The sequence below is a fragment of the Littorina saxatilis genome, linkage group LG13 (assembly GCF_037325665.1).
Source record: "Littorina saxatilis isolate snail1 linkage group LG13, US_GU_Lsax_2.0, whole genome shotgun sequence".
NCBI classification, from domain to species: Eukaryota; Metazoa; Mollusca; class Gastropoda; order Littorinimorpha; family Littorinidae; genus Littorina; species Littorina saxatilis.
The window spans coordinates 32,446,133-32,467,732 of NC_090257.1; the positions used below are offsets into that span (position 1 = coordinate 32,446,133).

General features: G+C 41.3%; 1 protein-coding gene across 1 annotated transcript in view; it reads left to right on the top strand.

Moving 5' to 3' along the window:
• Positions 1-21,600, top strand: part of LOC138945521 (ATP-binding cassette sub-family C member 5-like) — a 109,543-nt gene that overhangs the window by 80,268 nt on the left and 7,675 nt on the right. Inside the window, exons 7-22 of the mRNA XM_070316956.1 lie at positions 1,474-1,621; positions 2,059-2,144; positions 2,999-3,172; positions 4,268-4,330; positions 5,513-5,854; positions 6,109-6,235; positions 7,136-7,305; positions 7,683-7,754; positions 14,485-14,609; positions 15,110-15,182; positions 15,574-15,777; positions 17,432-17,588; positions 17,866-18,030; positions 18,499-18,719; positions 20,053-20,199; positions 21,088-21,217. Of these exons, the coding sequence (XP_070173057.1) occupies positions 1,474-1,621; positions 2,059-2,144; positions 2,999-3,172; positions 4,268-4,330; positions 5,513-5,854; positions 6,109-6,235; positions 7,136-7,305; positions 7,683-7,754; positions 14,485-14,609; positions 15,110-15,182; positions 15,574-15,777; positions 17,432-17,588; positions 17,866-18,030; positions 18,499-18,719; positions 20,053-20,199; positions 21,088-21,217 (2,404 nt within the window). The remainder of the gene's footprint in view (positions 1-1,473; positions 1,622-2,058; positions 2,145-2,998; positions 3,173-4,267; positions 4,331-5,512; positions 5,855-6,108; positions 6,236-7,135; positions 7,306-7,682; positions 7,755-14,484; positions 14,610-15,109; positions 15,183-15,573; positions 15,778-17,431; positions 17,589-17,865; positions 18,031-18,498; positions 18,720-20,052; positions 20,200-21,087; positions 21,218-21,600) is intronic.

Below are 21,600 nucleotides of genomic sequence, written 5' to 3' on the forward strand. Positions count from 1 at the left end.
CCACTCGTGCAAAAAACACGAGTGTACGTGGGAGTTTCAGCCCACGAACGAAAAAGAAGAAGAAGAAGAAGAATGGACAAAATGAGACATGCACTCGATCCTCAATCCTCAATCTATTGGTAAGTTTATGGAACAATATTTCAAAGACAAATGGTAATTTTATAGAACATTCAATGAACAAAATGAGACATTCACAATGAAACAATGAATTTTGGAACTTTGTTAGTCTCTTTGTTTTGGGATTTGTTCAGGTTTTAACAGTTAATTGGGCGGGGATGTAGCTCAGTCGGTAGCGCGCTGGATTTGTATCCAGTTGGCCGCTGTCAGCGTGAGTTCGTCCCCACGTTCGGCGAGAGATTTATCTCTCAGAGTCAACTTTGTGTGCAGACTCTCCTCGGTGTCCGAACACCCCCGTGTGTACATGCAAGCACAAGACCAAGTGCGCACGAAAAAGATCCTGTAATCCATGTCAGAGTTCGGTGGGTTATAGAAACATGAAAATACCCAGCATATGCTTCCTCCGAAAACGGCGTATGGCTGCCTAAATGGCGGGGTAAAAAACGGTCATACACGTAAAATTCCACTCGTGCAAAAAACACGAGTGTACGAGGGAGTTTCAGCCCACGAACGCAGAAGAAGAAGAAGAACAGTTAATTTATTCAGATGATTACAAATAACAATGCCGCGTACAATCAATTAAAATAAATGGAGCACAACAAGCAAAGCAATGTGCTCTTAAAAACAACCTGATGCATAACTTATTTTCTAGACTGCTGCGTATGCAGATTAATTAAGTCATTTTTGGCTCACGTAAGTGTAGCCTATGCGATGATAAACTTTGTCTGTCTGTGCGTGCGTGCGTGTGTGTGTGTGTGTGTGTGTGTGTGTGTGTGTGTGTGTGTGTGTGTGTGTGATAGAAACTTTAACATTTCCGAGTCTATGGATTACGTCAGTCTCGGTCAAAAGTGTTTGACGTGTGTGATAGAAACTATTTGAAGACGTCACATTATGACGTAAGAGGGTTAGACGTCACGCAAAGGAATTACTGAAAGTCTCGGTCATTGTTATTGTGAGCGGGCCGAGACTACTTGGCAGATCCAGGGTCTCGCTTTCTTGCACAGTTTCACCTATGCTTACTGTGTGTGTATGTGTGTGTGTGTGTGTGTGTGTGTGTGTGTTACTGTGTGTGTGTGTGTGTGTGTGTGTGTGTGTGTGTGTATGTGTGACGGAGTGATTGAGTTTGTGTTACTGTTTGTCGATTTCTTACGTGAGCCTTGAAGGCTTCGCCTCTTGTTATTTGAATGTCTACTGTTGTTTTGTTTTTTGTTTGCTAGTTAGTTTGTTTCTTTGTTTGCTTGTTTGTTTATGTCTTGTATTGTCTGAAAGAGACTGTACGCATACTTTTCTTCTTGGACGACACTAATTGCTGTGACATTAAATCACTAATGAAAACTTGTTAATTTTATGTTGCAGATTTTTCTCATCCGCTCATTCTTAGAGTACTTGTCAAAAGAGGATGTTGACATATCGGAGGGGCTAGCGTACGTGGCAGGCATGTGTTTCTGTGAGCTGATGCGATCGCTCACCATATCCATATCTTGGAACATAAACTATCAGGCAGGTCAGTTATACTGTGTGTGTGTGTTGGGGGGGGGGGGTTAGTTTGTGTGTTTGTGTGTTTGTGTGTGTGTGACGGAACAAGAGCTTGTCGGGGGGGTCCCCTGTTATTAGTTTGTGTCAACTTTCCTTTAATGAGTACAGTGTGTGTGTGTGCGTGTGCGTGTGCGTGTGTGTGTGTGTGTGTGTGTGTGTGTGTGTGTGTTGTGTTGTGTGTGTGTGTGTGTGTGTGTGTGTGTGTGTGTTGTGTTGTGTTGTGTGTGTGTGTGTGTGTGTGTGTGTGTGTGTGTGTGTGTGTGTGTGTGTGTGTGTGACGGAACAAGAGCTTGTCAGGATCATAAGGGATGGTCGTTGACGGCAGGTATTCATTCTCGAGAGGTGGTTGCCTGGGCTGAGGTTCGACTACATGTACATGTATTTCTGGTGTCATTTTTTTGTCAGGTCTGCGAATTCGAGCGGGTGCCATGACTCTGCTGTACAAGAAGATCCTGAACCTGAAGAGCTTGAAGAACAAGACTGTGGGGGAGGTATGTTCCACACACATTTGCACGACCATCATCATCCCCACCGAAACTAGAGGGTCCAGTTTTAATTTTTAAGGGGTCGACGGACCCCCTCTGAGGAACTTTAGAGGGTCCCAAGACTAGTTGGACTTTTGGCTTTTAGTGCGTATAGAACGCAGGGATGGACGCACTGTGGAACCCCTGTTAAAGGCCCCCCAATTTATGACCCCCTCTCTTTTCACATTCTGTTTTTGGCTCACGTAAGTGTAGCCTATGCGATGCTAACTTTTGTCTGTGCGTGCGTGCGTGCGTGCGTGTGTGCGTGCGTATGTATGTATGTCTGTGGTAGAAACTTTAACATTTGAAGACGTCACAACATTTGAAGACGTCACATTATGATGTAAGAGGGTTAGACGTCACGCGAAGGAATTACTGAAAGTCTCGGTCATTGTTATTATGAGCGGGCCGAGACTAGTTTTTTCTTCGAAATCGGCCATTCAGATCTAGATTTAGTGTCTCGCTTTCTTGCACAGTGTCACCTATGCCGCTTACTGTGTGTGTGTGTGTGTGTGTGTGTATGTGTGACGAAGTGATTGAGTTTGTGTTTACTGTTTGTCGATTTCTTACGTGAGCCTTGAAGGCTTCGCCTCTTGTTTTACATGTTCTGTTCATCTATGTCAATTTTCTTCTATTTTAAGACTCCCTCCTTTTTAAGACCTGATTTTCTCAAAATTGTGAATGTCTTTAAATGGGGTTTCACCGTACATGTTTTAACAATGAACTGCTGACAAATTGCTGGCTAATGTTCTAACCAAATAACCTACTTAGAACAGGGGTTACTCAGTGTATAATTTTACGTTTTCTGATGATGATTTCAGCTGGTGAACCTGGTGGGCAACGACAGCCAGCGTATCTTCGAGGCCCTGGCCGTGGGTCCCCTGGTGCTGTCTGGTCCTATCGCCATGACGGCAGGCTGTATCTACGCCATCTACTACCTGGGACCGTGGGCGCTGGTGGGCTGTGCCGTCTTTGTGGGCTTCTACCCCTTCAATGTGAGTTGAATGATGGTGCTGTGACGGGCGAAGTGGTAAGACATTGGCCTCCTAATCGGAAGGTCGTGAGTTCGAATCCCGGCCGCGGCCGCCTGGTGGGTTAAGGGTGGAGATTTTTCCGATCTCCCAGGTCAACTTCTGTGCAGACCTGCTAGTGCCTTACCCCCCTTCGTGTGCACACACAAGCACAAGACCAAGTGCGCACGGAAAAGATCCTGTAATCTATGTCAGAGTTTGGTGGGTTATAAAAACACAAAAATACCCAGCATGCTTCCCTCGAAATTGGCGTATGCTGCCTGAATGGCGGGGTAAAAACGCTCATACAAGTAAAAACCCACTCGTGCAAAAACATGAGTGAACGTGGGAGTTTCAGCCCATGAACAAAGAAGAATGATGGTGCATGGCACATACAATTGGGAGGTTCAGATGGACAGGGAAATGTGTTTCTGTGACTGCCTTTTGCATGGTTGCGCAAGACTCTAAGAGAAGGAAATGTGTTGCTACTACAGTGGTACCTGCGATGAAAGAACACCCTTGGGACCAGCCAAAAGCTTTCCTACATTGCAGGTGTCCTTTCATGACAGGTATCCTTTGGTAGAGATAATATAAAAAGGGACAATGGAAGGTGTCCTCTCATGGGAGGGTCCACACATCGCAGTTACTACTGTATAGAAAGAGTTTCAGCCCACGAACGCAGAAGAAGAAGAAGTATGTCTGTGTGTTGATTGTTTGCTTGTGTTGTGTTGATTGTGTAAACAAGAGGAATTCTGCAAGATGCACTCATTGGGCTTCATGGTCAGTTCTACGTAATGTATGATTTAGCCTTACAGTGAAACGCAACATGGTCTTAATTCTTTATGAAGCAGGTAATTTGGAAAAGTGATATACAGGAAGAAAGATACTGTTTTGTGTTTGAATTTTTGTTATTGTTTGTATTTATGTTCTTTTTTGTTCACTGCATGTACCTGTATAATACTAAGGGAAGATTGATAATGGTTTTTTCTCTCATTCTCATTGCAATCATTTAGCTTCATTGGTGAGGCAGTATCTGTCAATTAACTGCCAGATGTTCAACTATCTTTGGTTGATTTTCAGACATTCGTGTCCAGGCTTACAACCTATCTCAGGAGGAAAGGCATTTTCATCACAGATAAGCGGGTGAGTTAAAACATCAAAACTTGTTGTTCTCTGTCTGATTTACTTCAGCTGCTCTGCATCTTCACTGGCCACTGTACAAGAGTGTACTTTACTCGAGGAGAGAAGTAAGTATTGAGCTACATCTGTCAAACTTGGCATGCTCAAATGCCTTCCTAATGGACATATGTGACCCTCCACCACGAAATGAGTCGCATGTCACCTCGTGCGGTTCTGCGCTAGGCTTAATATAAGTCCGGGGAGTGTCTGGTAACAGTGTGAGGGTCACCTTAGTCACAGGCTCTTTTCTAAAACGGTTTTCACCACTGGATAGAGTATAAAAAACTCTTTAAGAAAATGTAACAATATGAAAATCATGCAAAGGTGACATGCGACTCATTCCGTGGTGGAGGGTTACAAATATGGACGGGTTTGAGAAGTTGCGGAGGTGTGTGATTCCGAGAAACAATCAAACTAATGCTATTCTTTAACAAACATTTGCAGCTCCCAAATGGCAGAACCCCTAATGATATATTGAGAGAGAGAGAGAGAGAGAGAGAGAGAGAGAGAGAGAGAGAGAGAGAGAGATTTGTTTTGATATTGTCGTCCTAATCTTGACTATTATGAGTGGACTATTTGCGCCTCGATATTTTATTATGTTCTTACGTTTTATGTTGTATATTGTAATGCTGTATACACCACACCCGAGTTTCTCCTCGTTGAGATAATAAAGTGTTCTGTGTCTATTTAAGCGAAACCAACACAGTCTGGCGTTGACCTTACAAGCAGCAGAAAATCTCGGATGGTGTTCTAATGACAGGAATAACCTTGCACCTGATCATGTCATTAATGTGTTCACATGAGTAATACATACAGACTTGCTCTTCTAGACATGTGGGCCACTGTTGTTACTTTTCATTGCACATTTTTTTCCAATGCGTGCACATGATGAATGAGAAAAGCTAGGGTGTTTCTCAGTAGAGGAATAACCTTGCACCCATGTCGTTAATGTATTCACATGCATGTTAGACACAGACTTGCTTTTCTTGACATGTGATGTTGATGCTTTTTGTCCCCAAGGGGGTGTATGGCTGCCTGAATGGCTGGGTAAAAATCATCCATCCACGTCAAAACACGCTCAGCCCATGAACGAAGAAGAAGGAGGAGATGCTATTTGTTACACATTTTTTTTTCCGATGCGTGCAGGTGCGCATGATGAATGAGCTGCTCACCTGCATCAAGCTCATCAAGATGTACGCGTGGGAGAAACCCTTCGCCAAAAAGATCGCCGACATCAGGCTGGAAGAACGTAAAATTCTGGAAAAGTCGGCCATGGTTCAGAGCATTAGTACCGGAACGGCCATCATGGTGCCGTCCATGGCAGCGACCTTGACCTTCATCGGCTTGGTTTTGGCTGGCAACGACCTTACAGCAGCCAAGGCCTTTTCCTTCGTTGCTTTGTTGAACTCGATGAGGTTTGTGTTGGCGGTGCTTCCCTACGGAATCAAGGCTTTGTCAGAGGTCACCGTGGCCTTGAATAGATTCACCGTGAGTTGATAGTTTTTCTTTTCATTGAATAAAGATTTTGTTTTGTATGCATGAACTGCAAGTGTTACCTACACACACACATACACACACATGCACACACAAAAAACACAAACACACACACACACACACACACCAATGCCAGCACTTTGTATACACTAATTCTATAATGCATTATGTATCCGCTCAACGAAGACCAATCACCCAATTCACATGACATATATGTCATAAACACTTCAACATTTTCTTCCGTTCAGGACATTTTGCTTATGGAAGAGATGAAACCCACCAAGGGGTCCAGGCCTCCAAGCAACATTGCCGTGGAGATCAAGGACGCGACCATGGCGTGGGGTGCCGTCGGGGATGTCAATCCAGAAATGCCAGGTGAGCCAGAAAGTCCCATGTATATGGTCATGTTTGGGGGAGTGTAGCTGCAGTAAAATTAAACTTGGAGAATACATACATGGAATAACCTAGTTTTCTGGGTAGTTATTGATGAGACTTATACAAATAAATGGAAAAAGTTTAGATACTAATGGACATAGACAGACTGCCGTTGCTATGGAAACAGCCGCTATATTGGATTTCTAGGAAACGGTTTTACAGCAACATCATACATCAGACATGCATAATATTTGGCACAATGATACACATGACTTGTATCTGCAATCATATAGAACGATATTTTGACTAAAGACTATAGTTGAATTTAAATTAATTTTTGTAATAAAGATTAATGAATTTCTAACTGCATATTCATTCATCTTTATTTCAAAAATTATTTTAAATTCAACTGTAGTTTTTTGTCAAAATATCATTCTATATATGATTGTAGACAAAAGTCATGTGTATCTTTGTGCCAAATATTAAGCATTTCTGATGTATGATGTCGCTGTAAAACCGTTTCCTAGAAATCCATTATGGCGCTGTGTATGCCAGTTTCCATAGCGACGGCAATCTATGTCCTTTATTTTTCGCAAATTTTTCATTTCTTTATATAATTCACTTCAATAACTACCCAGAAAACTAAGTTACTCCATGTATTTTTCATGTTTCATTTTGGTCATTCTAGTGCCGCTCATTGCCTGAAGTCTCTTGTCATCACATGTAATTCAGCCAAGGTTGGAATTATTTTTGTTATTTTTTTGCGCAGCTGGAATTGCACCAAATTGTGTTTAGGGAAAATATCTATTTGTTTGGTTATTTGATTTTTTTCTTCTTCATAACTTTAAACTGCTCTGGATAGAGTGACAGTGAAAAGCAAATATGTTTTCTGCGTTTCAGAGGCCAAGAAGAAACAGGACGTAAAAAACGGCAAGGGGAAGAAGAAAAGCACGGGGGGAGGAGATGAAGAAAAACAGACGATGCTGAAAGACGATGCCACAAACCCCATGTTGTCGGACAGCACTGCTGAACAGTCCACACTGAACAACATCACTTTTTCTGTGCCCAAGGTAATCCACTGTACAATGTTGTGTTGTTTTTTGTGTAATGGGCTTTTAGATCTGTGAGTGTGTGTGTGTGTGTGTGGGGGGGAATTGTGTGTTATTGTGTGTGTGTGTGTGTGTCAGTGTGTGTGTGCATGTGTGTGTATTTGTCAGTTTATGTTTATTTGTGTGTGTGTGTGTATGTGTGTGCGTGCATGTTAGTGTGTGTGTGTGTTTGTGTGCATGTATTGTTATCTCCTCTTATCTATACATGTATTTCATTCTGAAAATATCCAGTAAAGCCTTAGAGCGCATGTAAAGTGACCACAGTAAAAGACATGGGGAAATGAAAATTAGCAAATAATTTGTTGTGTATAATGATTGTTAATTGTTGCTGGTTTCAGGGAAAGCTGCTGGGAGTGTGCGGGAGCGTTGGGAGTGGCAAAAGCTCTGTCATTCAGGCCATCCTTGGTCGGGTAAGCATCATTCAGTAGAGTGTGGAGTATTTCAGTGGAACCTCACTTCCCCCCCCCCCCCCCCCCCCATCTAAGACTCTCTCCCTTTTAAGACCATATGTTTTCTCAGACTGTTTGTTCATAAGCTCTGTAAATTTACCCCCATATTAAGACTTCCACCTTTTTAAAGGTACTGAACTTGTCAAATCCAGGTGCACAGAGCCCTGGGGCTTTTAGTCATACCTCAGGCACCTATCCGTTAGAAGAACTACCAAGTTTCATTGGCTTGCACCCAAACAGTCAAGAACTGCGATTTTTTTACGAATTAATTTCGTACTCGGACCCGGCTGGTCTTGGCCTATTTTTGGATCTAAATTTAGATCAGGTAGATCACCACATCATGCACAAAAAGACACGTCACTAGCAAACTATGTCAGACGTCATCATGAGTTTGTGTAAAACAAAATGGAGGCCGGAATCACTCAGTTGAATCGAACTCCGACCAAACACCACGTAATAACTAGGTTAATTTATGCACTCGCGTGAACAAGAAACTGTCGAGCTTCACAGATGTCGTCGTTGGGTAGTTTTGGGTTTGTTTTACTACCATAGGAGGATTTTTGAACTGTAAATGCACTCAGCTGCAACAAAAACGCAAAACGAAGACTGTGAGCTGCACTGTGCCTTTAAGAGTTGATTTTCTCAGATTTTGTGAAGGTCTCACCAGGGGGGAAGTTCCACTGTTATTAGTTTGTGTCAACTTTCTGTTGACAAGTACAGTGGTACCTCAGTTTAAAGGACACTTTATACAAAAGGACTGGAGAAGATGTATTTGGAGGTGTACGTCCTCTCATCGGTGGGAGGCTCACAAGACAGGGCGTACCACTATAGAATGGATTACCTGTTATGAGAAGACCGATTCATACATACGCACTCACAGTCACTGATATGTTAATCACTGTGATCACCCAATGTTTTGAATAATTACAGGTAAGAAAACACTGAAATTCTTCATTGTAACAGTTGAGATTTTTCTGATTTCAGGCATAAGTTTCTCCTCCTGTCAGTAATATGAATTAACTTGCTTCGTAATTGACATTTGCATCATTTTTACATTTAGTCAAGTTGTGATGTTCTGATTGTTTGTTATTTTATTTCTGTTGTAAAGTTGTTGCTTTTTGGGTTGTTTACCCTACAAAAAGTGTTGCTCTCTGTTACTATTTGTTAAGGTTATTGTTGTGTGTGTGTGTGTGTGTGTGTGTGTGTGTGTGTGTGTGTGTGTGTGTGTGTGTGTGTGTGTGTGTGTGTGTGTGCCTGACATTGCTTTGAGTTGTTTAACCTCTCTTTAAGACCCTTTTTTTTTAAGACCTATTTTCAGTTTTCCATTTGCTTGTTTTTCATGGGTAAATTTGTCACCGAGTCAGTTTAAAACTCTTGAGATGATGGATGGTACATGTTCATGCACTTGTGATTCACTTTTATATATATTCCTGTTTCTGCATGTGCCAGTAACAATTGTAACTCTTTGTGAGTCAAACTTTTGTGACATCAATGGAAAACATTTATTGAAATATAGGAGATGGAAAATGTGTGTTATGGTATTCACTGAGTGTCAGGACATTGTAAATACATAATGTCAGTTCACATTTGCCGAGACAAAGACTGACACACTGATTATCCCCTTCGAACTGTCAAAGTTTAAGTGTTTTCTGGACACAGTAATACTTTATTGTGATTCCACAAGGTGTGATTTAAATGTTCTAACACTATCAAATCATCATGCACAGATTTTGTACATAATCACTCAGATGCTGAATCAATACTGTGCTGTTAGATGCAGGGTTTCATTTACTAGTGCGCCCTGTGCCATTGGCGCATTAAATCTGAAAATGTCCCATAACAATTCCGTTTAGTGCGTCAAAGGGCGCATTGAGATTACATACCACTGCGCCAACAATTGTACACTTAATACTTCGGATTACACACACACACTCACACGCACATGCACACACACACACACACACACATTACAGAGATAACACGATATAGCGGCTAAATTAACTGTCATATCTTACTGCTTCTGAAAACCTGAAGCATCATGCTACAGACACCGGCACGGTTGGCCTAGTGGTAAGGCGTCCGCCCCGTGATCGGGAGGTCGTGGGTTCGAACCCCGGCCGGGTCATACCTAAGACTTTAAAATTGGCAATCTAGTGGCTGCTCCGCCTGGCGTCTGGCATTATGGGGTTAGTGCTAGGACTGGTTGGTCCGGTGTCAGAATAATGTGACTGGGTGAGACATGAAGCCTGTGCTGCGACTTCTGTCTTGTGTGTGGCGCACGTTATATGTCAAAGCAGCACCGCCCTGATTATATGGCCCTTCGTGGTCGGCTGCATGGGCGTTAAGCAAACAAACAAAATGCTACAGACTCTTTGACTATATAGTCCGTTTTAACATTTCTTGTCTAAAAATTGGTACGGCAAGCACTATAAGTGCTTGAAACCCTGAAGACAGTTATACTCCATTTCAGTTTTCACACACAACAAAAAAGGCTCAGCCTTAGTCCTTCAGATTTTGCATATGAGGCTTTGCCAAAAGGTGCTGGGGGGGTGCTTGGACATTTGTGACAAACTAAACCTTTTCAGTTGATTTTTTTGTGTGTTTTAAGTGATACATTAGTCTTTGATGAACACATTTGTGTAATAAAAGAATGGTTTGTGCATTTGGGAAATGTGTACGGTTTGATAATATGCCATAAAACGCCAATTTTGAGAAAAGCCACATGTGCAACAAAACTGACCACAGAAGCCATTAATATCATTTCATACAACTGGTAATGATTTATTTCTAGTAAACAGACCCTGCAGAAGCATTATCAGTCTTTAAAAGTACATTTGGAGCCAAATCTTGAATGCAGTGTCACGTAATGTCGCAAAACGCTCAAACATCATAAAAGTCAAAACTGATACTTTCTGCTAAGTAACCACAAGAAGTATAAACCCTAAAATAAAATATAGCACTTCAACAGAAACACTGACACATGTTAAAAATATACCTAAAAGTTGTTACAGTTTGCTCAAACTAGTTAAACATGTTGTTGTAGGTGTCACGTGTTACAAAAATATTGATGGACATGAAAATATTCATAATATTTGAAATAACAACCAGAATGTTATACATACACTAACTTTTCATTTACAATCTAAAGATTAGGTTATTTATGGAATATGAAAACAGAAACAATAGCAAAACATGTTAAAAGCAAGTCATAACAGCATTCTACGTGTCACATGTTACACTGTGTCAGTGGACATGAAATTATTCAAAATGTTATAAATGACAACTGTGATATTAGGATACATTCATATTTTGAAGATTAGGTAATTATGGAACATCAAAGCACCACAAAAAAAGTAACATCATGTTCAAAACAGGTCAAATCTGCGTTCTACCTGTCACGTGTTACATGGAGTCAGTGGACATGAAATCAATGAAAATGTCAAAAATAACTACAATATTCAAACAGACATTTAGAATACAGTTTTAACCTAATGTCTAGGTACATCTGGAACAAGGTTCTCAATCAAATCGAATTTTTTTAATTAGTTGTACGTAAAATCCTAGCAAAATCCAAATTTAAAAAAAAAAAACTTTGATTTTTTTTTTTATGTTGGGGAGGGGGGGGGGGGGGGGGGGTTGTGTTAAAACAATCTCATGGAAATATTCCTTCCCCCTGCTAACCCAAAAGCATTTTTTCAGCTTTGGCTACAATATTTACAAAGACATAAATGTCTCCTCCTAAATCGTTACACGGATATGAACGTATCCTCCTGAATCGTAACACGGATATTAACAAAAACAGAGGATCGAATTTTTCTTCAATCAAATTTGCCTCCAAAAGTAGCAAGCAGTTGTATATAGGTTACACAATATGCAAGATAATCAGAACTCGGAGTGTGTAAGCTATTTATCCCATTACTCCGACGTTTTCATTAAAAACACTTACTTTTTCCACTAAAACCTGCCCGTGCCTGTTTTCAGCTTGCCAAAAGCCTCCGCAGTCGGAAATTCATGTCAATGAATTCATGCGCATAGCTAGTTCCCATTTGTCAGCATAATGGACGGCGTCATTCGACTTGTATGTAGACATTCAGTCATTCAAATTGCTTATAAAAAGGTCTGCTATCTGCTTTTACATTTTGAAAGTCATTTTAAAATATCCTTGTGTATATTTGACATCGACTTTCGTTATACTCCATTCGGCATACCGGGTTTATATTTTTACCAGAATTGCGCACGATAATGGCAGCGCAACAAATTCAGTTCGGGCCGTGCTGGTTTGATCGTTGACCCAAGTCAGTTTGCATGCAGTGTTACTGTTTGTCAGTCGGGGATAGAAATGTTGGCTGTCATCGCGCTGTTATGTTTTGGTTTTCACACGTGGATCACTTACATATTCAGTCGTCGGGTTCTGTGTGTGTGTGTGTGTGTGTGTGTGTGTGTGTGTGTGTGTGTGTGTGTGTGTGTGTGTGTGTATGTGTGTGTATGTGGGTGTGTATGTGTGTGTGTGTGGCCCTTCGTGGTCGGCTGGGCGTTAAGCAAACAAACAAACAAACTCTCTCTCTCTCTCATTCTCTCTCTCTCTCTTTCTCTCTCTCACTCTCTCTCTCTCTCTCTCTCTCTCTCTCTCTCTCTCTCTCTCTCTCTCTCTCTCTCTCTCTCTCTCTCTCTCTCTCTCTCTCTCTCTCTCTCTCTCTCTCTTCAGGAACCGACAAGGAATAAGATGAAAGTGTTTTTAAATTGATTTCGAAAATTTAATTTTGATAATAATTTTTATATTTTTAATTTTCTGAGCTTGTTTTTAATCCAAATATAACATATTTATATGTTTTTGGAATCAGAAAATAATGGAGAATAAGATGAACGTAAATGTGTATCGTTTATAAAAACTTTTTTTTTTTTTTACAATTTTCAGAGTTTTAATGACCAAAGTCATAAATTAATTTTTAAGCCACCACGCTGAAATGCAATACCGAAGTCCGGGCTTCGTCGAATATTACTTGACCAAAATTTCAACCAATTTGGTTGAAAAATGAGAGCGTGACAGTGCCGCCTCAACTTTCACGAAAAGCCGGATATGACGTCATCAAAGACATTTATAAGAAAAAATGAAGAAAAAAAGTCTGGGGATATCATACCCAGGAACTATCAAGTCAAATTTCATAAAGATCGGTCCAGTAGTTTAGTCTGAATCGCTCTACACACACACACACACACACACACACGCACACACCACGACCCTCGTCTCGATTCCCCCCTATACGTTAAAACATTTAGTCAAAACTTGACTAATTGTAAAAAGTAGTCCATCTGTAAACTCTGAATATGCAGATGACCTCCATAAATTATTCAATTGTACTCTGAAATCAAAGACAATGACCAATGACAGTTGAGATCGAAACTCGGTTGTGATGGGATATCCATAGGATATCCATAGGATATCCATATGGTTGTGATGGAATATTCAGAATAATCACCTCCTCAGCTAACAGAGATAAAGAGGCAGGTCATGGGATAATATAAGCTAATTCAATTCGTCGGGAGAAGAATTATGGGCAAGTGTCAAACATTAGATCTACAAAGTGTCAAACGTTACGTATAGATCTACACCTTACCCTGAACAGACAGTACAATATTTTCTCAACTTTACGGCTCGTCGTCTCCATGATTTTAATCGAATCGGTGACCGGAAACGCCAAAGAAGCAAAGCTAGTGGTTTCCACGCTTTTGAAAAAAATACTCGCGAAACTTCTTTGTGAAAATTGCAAAAATAACAAAATGTGTCAAACGTTACTTTCGGACATTAAACTCCATCGATTCTTTTTAGCTGCTAGATACAATAACTTCGCAAATTCTGACTCAAATGCAACACACTGCTTTTATTTCCTCGAACACGAAACTATCGTTTTCATCCAAAATGGCGGCCATTCAAAGCACCAAGACCGGCGAAAATCGAATCTGTAAACAAGTTGGTCTGCGGACATGAGGCCTTCGAAAATAACCGGGTATTTACTGGGCGAGGTTTTCGGTAAATTCTGGTTCTAATTACGATTGTTGCACATTCTACTAAGAGTTGCATGCTTAGACTGTATGAAATACGCTGATTAAAACCGATAAAGTGATGCAGACCATGAAAAATCGAAAATTTCCCGAGGACACCAAAATGTCCAAAATTTTTCGGGGCCGTTTCTGGTGTATGTTTAAAACATTTTATTTTTTATTTAACATTCACAACAACAACAGGCTTCAAAACATTAAAAAAAGCATTCATCAAACTCCCTTTTTCAAAGCACAATACATGTAAACATGTTGGGGTAATCCAGTTAATTACACTTGCTTTCCAAAAATACATGGGTCCGAAATGGCACCTTTTGGCAAAGGCTCATATATATATGTCACAGGCAACTGACTTTTTAAATGTGCATGTGATGTCTGCAGGAATGCCTCAAGTATGCAAGAAACATGTGATGTGCTAGTGTGATGTCAGCAGGAATGCATCAAGTATGCAAGAAACATGTGATGTGCTAGTGTGATCACTGAGTTTCAGTTTCCATTTCTTTTGATGTTGTGCATTGGCTGCCTGAATGGCAGGGTACAAAAAAACATGAGAGAACATGGGAGTTTCAGCCCATAAACGAAGAAGAAGATGTTGTGCATTATTCCCTCCGTTGCTGTATAACTGTGATTCCAGATGGAGAGAGTGTCAGGAACAATCTCAGTGGGTGGCAGCTTGGCATACGTCCCTCAGCAAGCCTGGATTATGAACGCCACGGCGCGAGAAAACATCCTTTTTGGCTCCCCGTATGATGAGGAAAAGTTAGTATGTGGCTGCTCTGTGCGTGAGAGGGGAGGGAGGAGAGGGGATGTGTGTGTGTGTGTGTGTGCATGCATGTATCCGTGCGTGCGTCCGTGAGTGTGTGTGTGCATGCAAGCATCTGTGTGTGTGTGCGTCCGTGAGTGTGTGTGTGCATGTTTCTGTGTGTGTGCGTGTTTCTCTGTGTGTGTGTGTGTGTGTGCATGCATGCGCACTGGCTGATGTGTGCTGATGCTCGCGTGCATGTGTGCGCCACGCACCTACAAAATCACCAGAGCCCAAGCCAATTTACTTGTGTTAAATGTTACAGTACAATATCCTCTAGAATCACCTTAGCCCTTAAGATTTTACTCAACAATTTTAAACAGTTTAATGTCAGTTGTATCAGTTAGCTTTTGGTTGTTCTATTTATTTTGATAAAAAAATTAATTTTTGTATGATCTGTTTTTAAAAATCCCAAAATTGAGAGTGACTGCTTACGTTCGCATTTGATCAATTTCAGATACAACACAGTGGTTGAAGCGTGTGCATTGCAGACCGATTTTGATTCTCTGATCACAGGAGATCTCACTGAGGTGACTATTTGTTGAAAGGACAAAGAGAGAGAGAGAGAAGACACAAATATAAATACATGAGCATATTTAACTTTTATGCAGCGACGCGACATATGAATGTCTGCATGCACACACACACACACACGCACGCGCGCGTTTGCACGCATGTACGCATGCACATGCACAGACAAACACACACACACACACACACACACACACACACACACACACACACACACACACACACACACACACACACACACACACACACACACACTCTCTCAGTATGACATGCCCGCAAACACACCTGCACACACTCACACGCACACACACAATACAATCTGCAAACAATATATTTCTAACAAATATTTAGTGTAGCATGTTATTCTTATCATAATTTTTTCCTATGCAGATAGGAGAGAGAGGCATCAATGTGAGCGGAGGACAGAAACAACGTATCAGTCTTGCCCGTGCCTTGTACAGTGACAACGACATCTATCTTCTGGACGACCCCCTCTCCGCTGTAGACATTCACATCGGTCGTCACATCTTCACCAAATGCATCAGTGGTGTTCTCGCCAGAAAGTCTGTCATCTTCGTCACCCATCAGCTTCAGGTGTGAAACATAGATTCATTGATAGATTGGGCGGGGATGTAGCTCAGTCGGTAGCGCGCTGGATTTGTATCCAGTTGGCCGCTGTCAGCGTGAGTTCGTCCCCACGTTCGGCGAGAGATTTATTTCTCAGAGTCAACTTTGTGTGCAGACTCTCCTCGGTGTCCGAACACCCCCCGTGTGTACACGCAAGCACAAGACCAAGTGCGCACGAAAAAGATCCTGTAATCCATGTCAGAGTTCGGTGGGTTATAGAAACACGAAAATACCCAGCATGCTTCCTCCGAAAACGGCGTATGGCTGCCTAAATGGCGGGGTAAAAATGGTCATACACGTAAAAGCCGTGGGAGTTTCAGCCCATGAACGAACAAACAAATAAATAAAATTGATAGATTAATTTCTAAATAACAAAATGACTGTGGGTGAGAAGAAAAACAAACGAAATCTGTTCTCACCAATACAAGGACAACACACACACAAAAACAAAGTCAAATTTTCACCAATGGAGGCTTCTTTGGGACCAAATAAATGAATTTTCATTCGTTAGCATGCTGGCATTGAAGCCAGTTGGTCGCTGTCAGCATGTTTCAAACTCCAGGTTCGGCGAGGGATTTATTTGCGGGAGTCAACATTGTTTAAGACTCTCCTTGGTGTCCGAACACACTTGCGCATGATAAAGATCCCAAGTTCACGGAAAAAGTCACACAAACGAACGCATTCAGAAAAATCAGAGGAAAAACTAAGTAGCGACATACTGTGTGGCAGTTCGCTTTCCCGAGGAAGACAGCAACTTGAATTTCCATCAAGGAAACCTTGCAGAACTATATGGAATTGCCTTCCTAGCTTACCTTACTTCTTTGGTAAAAATACTGAAGTTACTACTGATAAAATTACTGCTACATCTACTGATGACACGACGTACTATGCGACAGCAGCAACATCAACATTAAATGCAACAACAAGAAGAACCTAGTTTAGCAGGCAAAACTAGAAAAAGTGTACTAAGCAGTGAGTTTGAGAGATTCAATACAATACATATCATGTTCCACAGAACACAAAGCCTTATCCCATCAAGCTCACAGAAAGAGAAATACGACATACAGTTTGTCAAACATACAGTGCAGCGTATCCACCTGGGAACCCATACGATTTTGGCGTATTCTGTACCATTATTGTCTAGAATACGAGCAATATGGTCAGTGGAAAAAAATATGACGAGAAAAATTCCTAGCCTACGATTTCGGCGTATTCTGTACCATTATTGTCTGGAATATGAGCAGTATGGTCAGTGTAAAAAAATATGATGAGAAAAAGTCCTAGCCTAATATGATTTTGGTTAATATTCTGTACCATTATTGTCTAGAAAATGAGCAGTATGGTCAGTGGAAAAAAATATGACAGTACTTGATTACAGTTTTTGGCAGTAAACATTGAAAGAAGCATTTGTATTAATGGTATTGTTAAACTTTATTAACGGGGCGACAGACGCGTGTGAACATGTTTGAATCATGGATGTTCAAATGCTGCGTGGGGTACGCTAATTTATCTGAAAATACACCAAGTTTGCTTGAGAATACTCCCAAGTGCAAAACAGGGGTTCCCAAGTCTGTACAATGCAGTTTTTGAACTTATCATCCATACTTCTCTGTGTGTGCAGTATTTACCACAGTGTGACAACATCATCTTCCTGAAAGACGGACAGGTCGTGGAGTCGGGTCACCATGACGACCTTATGACGCAAAACGGAGAGTATGCCTCGCTCATGCGAGTCTACTACAAGGAACACACGTCGGGGGTAGAAGAGGGCGAAGAAGGTAAAGCATTTTCAGGCAGACTTATAGACGAATTCCGGAAATAACTCTGTCGGGTTTGTATGGGTTATGAAAGAGTGAATGCCCTTGTTTTTACTCGGACAATCATCGGAGGGGCCAATCACTTGGGAGGGTTGTGTAGAAAGCAGGAGCACGGGGTTCTGCTTCTGTCTGCGCCAGATGGGTTAAAGGCTAGGATTTTTCCCGATCTCCCCATACCAAGTTTAACTTAAATGTTGAAACTAAAATGTCATCAAACTGTTTCTATTGACTGTTGCAGCCAGTGGAGAGCTGCATGCCTCGTCCCAAAGAACGGCAGGCATTGAACGAGCGTTGTCGTGCACCAGTTCAGCGACAGACAGTCACGACGATAAGCATCGTGTGCTGATAGAGAGAGCGTTCAGTGTTAACTCCAAAGTCAGCACAACAGAGGAAGTAGTTGCCAGTAAGTATGTTCTGTGTGAGGAAAGGATTCAGATTCAACTTATTAATTTCAAAGAGAGGGAGGGAGGTATTCAGAGAGAGAGAGAGAGAGTGTCATCTTTATTGAAAAGGAGAAAAGGTTAATAGCACAATGGCTCAATGTTTTACAACCATGAGGTCAGACAAATACAACATATAATAAGGGAAAAGAATGGACATGATGGCGCACTCACACACACACACACACACACACACACACACACACACACACACACACATACACAAACCAACAAACACATATGCATGCACACACACCTGCACACACACACAGAGACGCACACAAACACAGACACACACACACACACACACACAAACAAACACACACACACACATACACACTCTTTCAGTGAGGTCAGAATCATACCAGTACATGTACTTCAATAATCAGTAAAGAACCTCAACGTTATCAGAACTTTCTTGCCTTCACCAGAAACGGAGCAAAGCGAGGGTGCCCAGAAAACAGAAGGCAAGCTGATCGCGGCAGAGGAAAGCAACAAGGGGGGTCTGGGGTTCCAGGTGATCAAGGACTACGTTAAGGCGTGTGGCGGTTTCTGCATCATCTTTGGTCTCTTCCTGCTTTTCCTCATCACCATCGCCACCCAGAACTCTTCCTCCATGTTCCTGACGTACTGGCTGGGCCAGGGCAGTGGGGTGAGAGTTCTTGTGTGCATCTTAGGCTTCTTCTTCTTCTTCTGCGTTCGTGGGCTGAAACTCCCACGTACACTCATGTTTTTTGCACGAGTGGAATTTTACGTGTATGATCGTTTTTTACCCCGCCATTTAGGCAGCCATACGGAGGAAGCGTGCTGGGTATTTTCGTGTTTCTATAACCCACCAAACTCTGACATGGATTACAGGATCTTTTTCGTGCGCACTTGGTCTTGTGCTTGCGTGTACACACGGGAGTGTTCGGACACCGAGAAGAGTCTGCACACAAAGTTGACTCTGAGAAATAAATCTCTCGCCGAACGTGGGGACGAACTCACGCTGACAGCGGCCAACTGGATACAAACCAGCGCGCTACCGACTGAGCTACATCCCCGCCCGTCTTAGGCTTAAAACCCTCCTCCTTTTGGAGGATTTCAGCCAATATACGTTATATGTTTGTTTTGTTTTTAACCAAATTATGACATTTGACATGAATCAAAATAGGCATTGCTCTCTGAGACCACGCCAGGTTTCTTTTTTTTCTGTTCTTGTGTGCATGTATGCTGTTTTTGATAGGATGAATAAACAGGATGATTGGCACATGCGGGTATTGTAATGCTAAACAGCAGGTTCAAAGTTTGAATGTCTGCTGTATACGAAGTAAAACCTCAGAGACGCTTGAGGTGGTCCCAAATGAGCCCGAATTCATTTTACCAAAATTAATGTAAGGCCAAAAAAAAAAAAAAAAGTCTGTTTACGGTAACCCGACCGACCCTATTTTTTTCGCGCGACCCTAGACTTTTTTTTGGCATTTGGGGGGAAAAAAATCGCAAAATAACGTAAAAATATGGTTTTTTGGAGAAAAAAAGAAATAAATAAAATAAAAAAAATCCCGACCTACCGACCCTATTTTTTGGGCCTATGTTACCGTAAACAGACCCTTTTTTTTGTTGCCTAAGTGCCTAAGCTTCATGCAGCCAGCCTTGCGAAGTCGACTTGAGGTTAGACATTCACAGCTGGCGGAAAGCATGGTACATGAATCATTAAATACTAGTGGAACTGATCAATTGCTGAGTCTATCCTCTGTGAAGTTACAAACTTGGGGACCAAGAAGGCAATAGAATTCTTGGCAAGATTATGATTTGGACCTTTAAAATGTTGAGACTGGTTTTATTATTGAAACTGCATAGAAAATTGAGATTTTGAGTAAATGCAGCAACAACAAAAACAGATTGAATTTTCGCTTTTGTTGTTGTTGATTTTTTTGCGTTTTTTGTGTTGTTTTTTGTGTGTTTTTTGTGTGTTTTTAGTTCACTTTTATTTATTTCTGTTACAGAACACGACAATCCAGGTTGGCAACAAGACGATGATCAGTCAGAGCATGTCCGACCACCCCATGCTGTCAACGTTCATGCTGATCTATGGGATGACTGTGGTCGCCATGATCATCTTCCTTGTCATCAAGGGTGTCGCCTTCATGAAGGTCAGTCTGGCTTACTTTCTGAAAGTCACACCCAGAAACTAGGACAGTGGAACCTTCCTTGTAAGACCTCCAAAAATCGGAGAAAATCAGGTCTTAAAAAGGAGGGAGTCTTAAAATGGGGGTAAATTTACAGAGGTAATGAACAGAAAGTCTGAAAAAACAGGGTCCTAAAAGGGAGGGAGTCTGAAATTAGGGGTCTTAAAAGGGGGTTCCACTGTACAGTCAAACCTGTCTAGAATAATCACCCAAGGGACCGAGCAAAAGAGGTTGTTACGTACAGGTGGTCACTGTGGAAAGGTGAATTACATGTATTATAGAAGAAGAAAAAATTGTCTGGGATTCTGCGATCGGTTATTCAGGGCAGGTGGTTGTTATTTAAAGAGGTGGTCGCCATGGAAAGGTTGGTTATATAGACATAAACATCTTGGGAATCTTAAGATGTGGTGATTGTGGGCAGATGGTTGCTATCAAGAGGTGGTCGCCATGGAAAGGTTGGTTATATAGACATAAACATCTTGGGAATCTTAAGATGTGGTGATTGTGGGCAGATGGTTGCTATCAAGAGGTGGTCGCCATGGAAAGGTTGGTTATATAGACATAAACATCTTGGGAATCTTAAGATGTGGTGATTGTGGGCAGATGGTTGCTATCAAGAGGTGGTCGCCATGGAAAGGTTGGTTATATAGACATAAACATCTTGGGAATCTTAAGATGTGGTGATTGTGGGCAGATGGTTGCTATCAAGAGGTGGTCGCCATGGAAAGGTTGGTTATATAGACATAAACATCTTGGGAATCTTAAGATGTGGTGATTGTGGGCAGATGGTTGCCATCAAGAGGTGGTCGCTCAGGTAGGTTCGACGGCATTGACATATTTCTTTGCTTACAGGTGACGCTGAAAGCTTCCAGCAACATGCACGACGATGTGTTTGGGAAGATCCTCAGATGCCCCATGTCTTTCTTCGACACCACACCCATTGGAAGGATTGTCAACAGGTTCTCGGCTGATATGGATGAAGGTGTGTATATCTATGGGCTTTAAATTGTTCTTTAGCTTGCTAGTGCAAAAATGTAATGATGCAAAGGTGAATTGGAAGGTTTGTTAACAGGTTCTTGGATGAAAAATTCAATCAGGTCAAGTAACCATTAAGCCGGTATTGGTATCAGTTCAGAGTAGCAGCCAATATTAAAACTCCGACGTACATATTCAAGTGTTCAACTGTTTCATTTATTTTATGTGGTGTCTTTTTTATTTACATTATTTACTTATTTACATTATTTATTCATTTATTTATATATTTACTATTTATTTGTTTATGTATGTATTTATTTATTCATTCATTCATTTATTCATTTATTTATTCATTCATATATTCATTTATTTATGTATTTACTATTTATT